Consider the following 10000-nt stretch of genomic DNA (forward strand, 5'->3'; position numbering starts at 1 on the left):
CTGATTCAGAATTTCTCCAACTTGTTAAATGGAAGTCATCGAGCTATATCTACAAGCGTAGGCTTGCCTCCATTATATACCTGGTGTATAAGAACAACTTTCCTGCGCGAATTGCAGTTTTACTCTGAACCCTTAAAAATGCCAATAATTATAACTTAAGACACCTGGGTTTTCGCAACAATTTTGGAAGAAATAGTGTGAGGTACAGGGGCCCTATCGTATGTAATTTAATTCCCAAAGCAATCAGGGAGTCTATGTCTTACCACCGTCTTAAGAACGGTGCCTTCTAATTCAAAGATGTTTTTGTGCGGTTTTTGAATATGCGGGAAAAGCAGATTTCAAGAAGTGTTATTGAAATTCAAAAAGAAAACTGGGGGTAACCACGCATTTTTCAAAGATAATTAATCAACAATGTTTGGTAAAAAGCTTTAAAATACAAAGCAATGTATGGCGTTCTTTTCCAAATTGAAGTTTAGTTATCTCTGAAAAATGCATGTTTACCCCCAAATTTCTTTTTGGATACCAAGAGCACTTGCTAAGTTCTGCTTTCTCCACATAGTTTTAAACCGCGCAAAATATCATTGTATTAGTAAGCATTACCCATAGAAAATCTGAGTATCTCGAGATGCGCAGAACGTATGCGCAATGATAATAGTAAGCACCGTCCTTAAAGGAAGACTTAAACATGTCTCAAGAATATTGGACAAAATACAATTCGAGAAAGAGGCTTGCATAATTAAATCAGAAGAACCTGATTTTTATACTTTTAAATTTTTTTGAGACTTCGTTTTTTAGATTGTCATACGTTTTTAGGTTAGCTTCGTCTCAAATTTTTATTGCCATTTGAAATTTTAAGTATTTTAAGATTGTAATTTTTAGAAAGTTAGGATTTTATGGCATGTCCACACCAGCCCTCGGGTTTCCTCAAACCGAGCTGCCTTACCAAAACGAATATGTATGTATGCAAGAGTACAATAACTTGTTCTTGTTGTTACACTTACCTTATGGTTAGAAATAGGTTGCAGATGCTTGGACTTACAGGGACACTTTATGTTGGACATCTAATTGTGTTTGCATCTAATTACATGCATTTTTGGACAAAATGTTGCTTTTTAACGGAATGTAAAGAAAAAAATGTTTAACTGTTGGTCTTCATTCACCCTGATTAGTTCGAAATGTAGGTGTTACTGATCCGCGAATTTTTTTTATAGGTCTTGTACTTGGCTCTTTCTTTTACGGTTATTGGGTGCTGCAGATACCCGGGGCATGGTTAGCACTGAAAATTGGCGGAACTCGCGTGTTTGGTTACGGAGTACTCTTGTCATCCCTGTTAGCAATCCTTACTCCAGTAGCAGCCAAATACCACGTGATGGCCTTAATTGGGGTCCGAATTTTTCAGGGTCTGTTTTTGGTATGTTTTAATGTAACTCAATACTAGGTTTTAACTCGCCCCTGTGCCTCGTCTCAGAATTTGTATTCATCGGAGGATATCTGTTGTTTAATCAATAGAGGACGTTTTCCATGTTTCCATAGCCTCATCTAAACACGTGGGCGAGTTGGAAGAATTCGAGACAGTTATACAAACCCGAGAGGTATTCGAAGGTTTGCATAACTGTCGAGAATTCTCCAAACTCCCCCGAGTGTTTAGATGAGGCTAAGGAAACACGGGAAAAAAGTCCTCTATTGCTTTTATAAAATATTTCTCAAAGATAACCCAACAAATTAAGGAAAAGCTGGTTTTTTTTACTTCTTGATTGAACCAGATTTTCCTTAACACACGCTCATATTTCCTACCAACCAATCAAAACGCGCGTCTAACAATACATAACCAATCAAAATTCGTGTGATGTCACAGCCGTGTTTCCATACAATCATCTTTTGACTAATGAGAGTGCGCTTACTATCATAATTATTTTATAACAAAGAGTATGGATCATTACAACAGGCATAGAAACAAAGTTTGTTTGTCGTAAAGGAAAACTGAACTTTGGTGGAAGCGTCTACGTGTTTTATTATCGGCACGAAACCTTGTGAACTCAAAAGACATGGTGATGTACGCAGAGGAAGTTATGGTTAAGGTTTTTGACACTTGATTGTAGAAAAGACTTTTTTCAATTTTTTTTTTCGAGGATTGAGGTGCATGTCGTGCAAAAAGCAGATTATAAAACCACCGCAGAAAGTGCAATCTGATTCTGAGGTTTTACTTGTCATGTTATAATTATTTCAGGTACAATAGACCTGATCGCCTAACTCAATGTTGTACCCTATTCAAATCTCCCGGGACTAAGATTCTTTGTGTATTGTATTTACATGATAATGTAGCATTCATATTTAAATGATATGGAAATACCTGGAACAAAACGTTTTATTCCCAAAGGGTTTAAATTGGTTACAACATTGAGTTAGCCGATTAGGTCTATTGAAGTTTTCCTTCAGAATTTAACGTTATTTTGCTTGGTCTCTAGGGTGTCACATTTCCTTGTAATCATGCCATTTGGAGCAAGTGGGCTCCTCCGTTGGAGAGAAGTAGCTTAATTGCTATATCCATCGCAGGTTATGTAAATGATTCAAATGTTAAAAGGTGACAGATAGGTCCAGAAAAGGTGTTCATATTCTCTGGGGTCCTTTTATGCTTATTTAGCAGCGGACTACCATGTGGGATAGCGGGGTTAGAGCGTCAAACAATCTTAATTTAAGTGTGAAAAGGTGCTGTATTTGTGCTATCACGGGGAACGTTACGACTGTAGGTGGTTTTCAACCAATCCCTTGAGACCAAGGTGACAATGGTGTAATGTACAATTGCTGGTTGGTGAACAAATAAAACTAATTAGAGATGAGGTCAACATGGCGGCGCCGACGTAACATGAAAACATCTGTACGTCAGCAGCATTGTATGAAAATCATAGCATCTATTGATTTAAAAAATGGACTGACATATCACTAGGCCCTTATTTTAACTGTTTTGAGAGTCCGGGTTGAACAACAATTTTTATCGGTATCAATATGAAATGACAATTGACAAGTTAATTTGCTTGATAATTTACATACATTCAATTCAATACGAGCCGCCTGGAAAAATCACAAGAGATAAAGGAACCAGGCATGATTTCCCCTTAAATGGATGACTAGAATAGGTTGACAATTAGCCACTATCAAAAATAACATAAATTTCTTTTTTTTTTTGTCCCTCCAAAATTTTGCATAAGCATTATTTTTCCCGGGGACTCCTCTTGGGACCATTATATGTTCCAAGAGAAAATAAAAACAATGCTTAAGCAAAATTTTGGAGGGGCAAACAAAAAGTATTGTGGTGTCTCTGATATTGGCTAATCCAGTAAACAAGAAATCTCTAAAAGATTAGGAAATATACCGTGAATATGTACACAAACCACCCACAAACACACCAAAAAATGAGCCCAAAACCAAACACATGCTAGGCATCTTGAAGAAGTACAAAATGTCAAACTTGTCTAGATTTAATCACTTTCACCACAACACAGAAACAGGCTGTGGTGGGGGTCGCACAACAGAGCGAGGCTCCAAATTAAGTGCGCCCTTTTACCCTCCCAACCATGATATAGCACAGAAGACAGACCACAACACCGGGAACCTACTCTTTGCGACAAGTGTGTGGGTTCTTTTACGTCCCACAGGATTATGAACATTGAAGGGCTGTGAGACGGGGCCTACGGTTTATCGTTGTTATCCAAGAAGACTAGAGAGTAACAATTTGCAGATGTAATTACAAAGGCAGCACTTTCTCCTCAGTTATTTAAAGACCCAGAGTGTTGAACTCACGACCTCCCGCTCAACCAACTCAGCCACCAGTGCGCGGTCAAATATATAGTTAGCTCAGAAGAGGAGGAAAGAAAACTTTATAAATTTCGATAACGAGAGGCATTTAATACGTTCGTCTATGGAGTTTCAGACTTCAGAGCCTTGAAATCTGCTGTTATATTTTCCTTACGGTGCTCCTGTGACCAAAAAAATCGCGTCCTTTTTACTCGTGGATATATCCACGAGTTTTGGTGAGGTTCTTTATGACTGGCGAAAGTGTGAGCTTTGATTTTTATTCAAAGTTTGTTTCCTTTGAGCGTAAATCAAGGATAAAACTTGGGTCACTTACTGTTTTGAATCCAAAGAAAAATAAAAATTGATTTTTTTGGTCATAGTAGCACTTTAGCTAGTTGTCACGGGCGAGTTCCATTTTCAGTCGTAAATCAATACTGACTTTCTTTTTTGCTTACTATCGCTAGCAATTGTGTAGTCGTCTCGACTTCTCCAAGCGGAAAAAATAGGTCAAGTAACACAAATCTAAGAGGAAAGCTTTTCGTAGTCATCTGGAAGCCACACGATAAATGTAGCGAAGCAAATGGATCAAAATCGCTTTAGCGATCACGAAGTGTAATTTTCAAACGTTTTTCGTTTCATTTCAACTAACAGTGAATGCTGTGAATAGTAACGTCTTCTAGTATTTAACTTAATTTCGGTTGACCACGTGCACGACGTAGCCATGGAACCAACGAACCACTTGTAAATCTTAAGTTCTTTTATTCTGTGCTTATGTTGCCTTGAGTTGAGTAAGGGTTACTGTCAACGTTCATCGGTGTCTTTCGAAAAATTGCTCTTGCCTCCTCGTTGTTTTTAAAGAAACCTAAAGTCGCTATGTTCACTCGTATTATTATTTCTATGCACCACTGGGAAGTTAATAAAATGTTATATTTGAAAATTTAGCTTTAGCTTTCACGTTTTTTATTTCAAAAGCAAGCGCAAGTGTGTGCACCCTGTCAGCAGAACCTCTCTTAACTCGACGAGAAAGAAAGGACTCTGCAGAAATCGTGTTAAGTCTTTAATGAGTACGCGGAAGCCGTTGCTTCGAGACATGTACAGTCTCAAAGCCAGGCCAGGTCTCGATCGCACTCCTAGAAGCCATATTAATTTTCGTACTGAAGGCTAGATTTTGACCTTCGCATTGCCTAAACCGGTTTGACCGGAATGACTAGCCAAGAAACTTGGGCTTCGGCGACTTAAAAGACTTGACATGATTTCTGCAGAGCCTCTCTTTCTCGCTCTCTGCTGAATTTTAGAGATGCTCCGCTCGCAGGGTGGGGTGTGTGAGGCTTTTTCAAAATTCTAAATAGTTTTCCCGTGGCGTCCAAGTGCATGGCTTGGATACGAAAAAATTGTACTGGTCAACAATGGATTTTCTCTAGAACCAATTCGAATACGGAAGAAGCCCTCACACACTTTGTTTGCTTATAAGCTCCTGAGTGATATAACGCAATTTGTTTGGATGTCCGTATTAATAACGCAAAGGTTATTACTGACCTCAGCGGAGCACACAAGATCAGTTCGTGTTTGAGCGTTTGCGCTTATTTTCTGAGATAAAAAAGGTAAACGTTAAAGTCATTTTTAAATAATACCGCATTTTATTAGCTTTCTAGTGGTATATAGTTTCCTTGGGTTTCTTTAAAAACTTTCCGTTTAACTTTGTACTAAGCGTTATTCCTTAATTAACACCATCAATCAACAAAGCTCAGCCTTCTGCCTTTTACTCTCGTTAATGAGTGATCATGACAAGAGTTGATTGTAATCTGCTTTAATAGAGACAATTCAATTTGTCGCCTTCACGAGACTCTTTTTGAGGATCCAGCACTAGTCTCCAGTCCCTCTTTTAATGCTGCCTCTAAATGTTGGAGAGTTAATTTTGACACACTCACGAAACACGAAAAACAAGTACAATTCTGGAGACGACGAGACGAGACAAAAAAGCACAAAGCAAGAAAATTAAGGAAAATCCTAGTTGTTTTTTTCAAATTTCTTTGCGCAGCAAAAAACACACGACCATCTTGCTGTCTCATAATATCGCTGAAAAAATTTCAGCGCGTTGACTGGCTGAGAGCACGTCAATTAATCCCAAACAGAGTGCAGAAAAGTGAAATTTTTAGCCAATCAAATGCGAGCCCTGGATGGCGCAACTCGTGGCGCAATTTTTCCTTGAGTGATACACTGCGTTGCTCTTGCTTAACAATCTCGCAATTTTTTCATGTATATTAGAGCGGTTTTCAATTGAAAGTCGAAAGTAATTAGAGAATTACGTTGGTTTTGCATTACTTCACTCAGTGATTGCTTCAAAGTTCTTGCGCCACTTTCTCAACCAATCAGAAGTGAAACCAAAACCAATCGTGGCTTGCGCATGCACATTTTCCCGCGCTTTGCGTCGGCTACGTGAAATTACTTCGAGTTGTGATTGGTTTACTGGATTGTCTCCGTCCTTTTTGACTGGCCAAAGTAATTACTTTGGTTTTGGTTTTAGGCCACTCATTTGAAAACCGCTCTATTAATAAGTAATCACATAATTTCTCTCGTGTAATTTGGAATAAATGAGCGCTTGTAAAATTCTTAAAAATTCTTAAAAATGTTACTCGTGCTCACTTATTCCAAATTGCACTTGAAATCATGCGGTTACCATACTAATTGCGGCAGCGCGATTTCATGAAACTTGCTTGTTTGGTATTAGATGCGCGGCTTCTATGTTGCAATTTTGCGGTTGTTTAGAAAATTAATCTATTGAGAATGATTTAAAAACCAAACGAAATTCTCAAGTTAAAGAAAGCGGCCTTAAGTTAAAAGCTTTCATCCTGCCTCCTTCACCTTACGATGACCTTGTGATTCGAGAATACATTTTTTTTATTTTTGCCTGCATTTCTCACTTCGGTCCGGCCAAGTTCATATGAGCAAGTGTGTCAAATCTGGCGGCAGAATTCATGGCTGTACGGACGTGTGTTTGAGATGTCCGCTTAATTTGCTCAAAAGACGCCTTCCTACGGAATTTGACACTTTAAAAGTGCTTTGCATCAACGTCTAAATATGTAAGTTATCTTCTTTGCTCTTAATGCCGGCAAAGAAAAACAAACGAGGAGATCGAGGATCAACTGAAGAAGATACAAGAGCATGGAAGAAATCCAACATGGCGGCTTCTGACGAAAGCTATGGTATTTTAAATGCAATCGAACAGCTAGGTGACGAAGAAGAACCCAGTCTGCTTGAGATCAAAGAAATTTTAATCGCTATCAAATGCTCAATGTCATCGATTTTCGAGGAAAATAAAGCGCTGAGGAAGGACATCGAAGAACTGAAAAGCAACATCAACTTCAATGACAAAGAACTCAAAGACTTGAAAGATTCGTTATAAAAGAGTAAAGATGAAAATAAGGAACTAAAGAATTCGTTAGCATCGACAAATAGTCAGCTTAAAGCGGCCCAACATAATCTGTTATCACAAGCGGAGGATTATGCTCAAATGTGGGATGACCTTGATAATTTAGAACAATAAACTCATAAAAACTCTTTAGAAATCCAAGGGCTACCTGAAGACGCATACTCTAGCACAGAAATGGCTGTTATCAAAGTGGCAGAAGCGCTAAACATAACCGTGCAACCTGAAGACATTGAAAAAGGAATTATGGTTAAATTTCATAGCCACAAGATGAAGTCAAAGCTTATAAGGAGCGCACGAATTTGAAAGATGTAAAAATTTCTGATGTGCTTCCCAGCTATCCGGCTCATGGACAACAGCGACGTATCTTTATAAATGAGAATCTTACAGCTTACAGGCGGCGGCTAGTAGAAGCAGCGAACAAGCGAAGACGAGATGGATTGCTTCTGAGTGCTTGGACACTCCATGGTAAGGTTTATGTTAAGACTTCACCGCGAGGCTCGCCAATCCGAATTTTCGCTGAGGAGGATTTAATTAATCTGTAGAGTTGATCAATATAGTTTTTTATACTTTCAAAATTATAACTACAATGTTGTCAGTTCCGTTTGGGAAGCGTCCGTTTCGAATCAACTGGTCATGAACGAGATTTTCCTGCCATTAGGCTATTCTTGCTTTGTATTTTGGCTTTATTTAAGTGCTTTTGTTTATGTTTTGTATCTTATAGTTTCTATGTTATTGTCCATTTATACTTCAGTGTCCGGTAACTTCGGCTATTTCCTGTCAGTTCCATCGATATATGATAGTCTAGCAATCTGCATGTTTTGGCTCAATTCTCAAGCAATTCCAGGTATAAAAGCGAGTCGCTTTCTCATCCTGTGGAAAATATATTTATGTCAATTACAGTTCCCTTTGTAATCCTCACCCTCCAATTTTAGCTCATGCACTGTGATAGATAGTTTTTTTTTCTCCTCTGAATGAGTGCTAATACATTCAAGCTGATTTCTTTGAACGTGAGAGGGATTAATAATTTCCAAAAGCGGGGGATAATTTTTTCATGGTGTCGCAGAAAAAACGCCGATTTTGTGTTTTTACAAGAGACGCATTCGAAGAAAGAAATAGAAATTCAATGGAGAAATGAATGGGTGGAAAATTAATCTGTTCTCACGGGAGCTTGAACTCAGGAGGCGTTGCAGTACTAATTAAAAATGGTGTTGATTGCATAATTCACTCTACAATCGTGGACCCCTCAGGGCGCTATCTTATTCTGAAGGTGGAAATTGAAGACAAATCATATATTCTAACAAACATTTATGCACCCAATAAAGATAAAGATCTCACTGTATTTTTTCCAAACATACTGAACGTTTTCCGGGATGGAAATATAGACAGAGAGGAAAATATCATCATTGGTGGTGATTTCAATTGTCCTCTAAACCCTTTGCTTGACAAAAAAGGAGGTGTCATGACACCTAAGCGAGCTGTCATAGAAAGTATTTTTTGTATGCAAAGTGAACTTTATCTAATAGATATTTGGAGGACAAAAAATCCCGCGACTAAAAGTTATACATGGAGTCAAAATTTACCTATGATATTCTGTCGTTTGGACTATTGGTTAATTTCTAACGGTCTTCAAGATTTTATCAAATCAACCAATAGATCGTTTTCACGTGACGTCATCACTTTCCAAAATCTAAAACTAAAGTTCCACCAAAGTTTTTATCCTCATCAGGCATAAGAGGCGGTATATCTATATCTGTTGACGATTTCACAGCTCAATATCGTGCTTCGTTTGGAAACCAGAGCATTTTGAATCTCGGGATTATGTAGCTGCGTGACACAAGGCTACGATCAAGTTTGTTCAAAAATATATACTTATCTCATGATTTTGAGCCCTTTTAGAAGTTAGAGCATTAGGAAAAGTGCTTATGTAAATGCTTGTTTTTTCAGTACTGATAATCAGTCGCCTAGATAGTCAAAGTAAGTTCCAGATGTTTACACTATTTTCCGGCCGCCATATTGGTGTACCACTGAAGTACACCAATATGGCGTTTTCATACTGGGCTCTGTAAATTTCTGTGAAACATTTCGACGAATATCTGAAGTTTGGGGAAACGCAGAGGCCTAAAACTTGGACAAGTGTCTTATTTCTTTATCTTCTATAACATAACAATTTCTTAGCGTTTTGCACTGGATAGTTTTTGATTTATTTTTTTATTGCGTGACAGTGAAAACGATCTATATAATCCCGGCCATTAAAACAGATCACGCTGCTATTCTTACTGATATAGGTAAAGAGGCTAAAGGCCCTGGTTTTTGGAAGTTTAACTGTTCACATTTGAATGATGATAACTACATTAGTGAATTGAATTTAAAGGGTCAAAGGAATCATCACTCGCGCAAGAGCCCGTTGGTACGAACATGGTGAAAGACGCTCAAAGTACTTCTTGAATTTAGAGAAGAGAAATCATGTAAAGAAACACATAAGGAAACTTACAGTGAAGAATTCTCTAACAACAAACCCATGCACCATTCTCTCGGAACAAAAGCGCTTTTACAAAGATTTATACCGATCAAGATCAAAAGTGCAGAAAAAGATAGCGCCATTGATGACTTCCTGAGCATACTGAGAATCCCCAAACTATCGGAAAATCAGAAACAACAATGTGAAGGAAAAATAACAGTACAGGAATGTGAAGCCATTTCGAAAAGTTTTCAGGAAAATAAATCTCCTGGAAACGATGGCATTCCCATTGAATTTTATAAAAAGTGTTGGACATTAAT

At 38.0% G+C, this 10000-nt stretch overlaps 1 protein-coding gene across 1 annotated transcript in view; it reads left to right on the forward strand.

The window, feature by feature from the left end:
* Nucleotides 1–10000, forward strand: part of LOC138043282 (vesicular glutamate transporter 2-like) — a 125626-nt gene that overhangs the window by 19055 nt on the left and 96571 nt on the right. The window contains exons 4-5 of the mRNA XM_068889472.1: nt 1212–1411; nt 2466–2553. Coding sequence (XP_068745573.1) covers nt 1212–1411; nt 2466–2553 — 288 coding nt within the window. The remainder of the gene's footprint in view (nt 1–1211; nt 1412–2465; nt 2554–10000) is intronic.

Source organism: Montipora capricornis, chromosome 3 (genome assembly GCF_036669925.1).
Source record: "Montipora capricornis isolate CH-2021 chromosome 3, ASM3666992v2, whole genome shotgun sequence".
NCBI classification, from domain to species: domain Eukaryota; kingdom Metazoa; phylum Cnidaria; class Anthozoa; order Scleractinia; family Acroporidae; genus Montipora; species Montipora capricornis.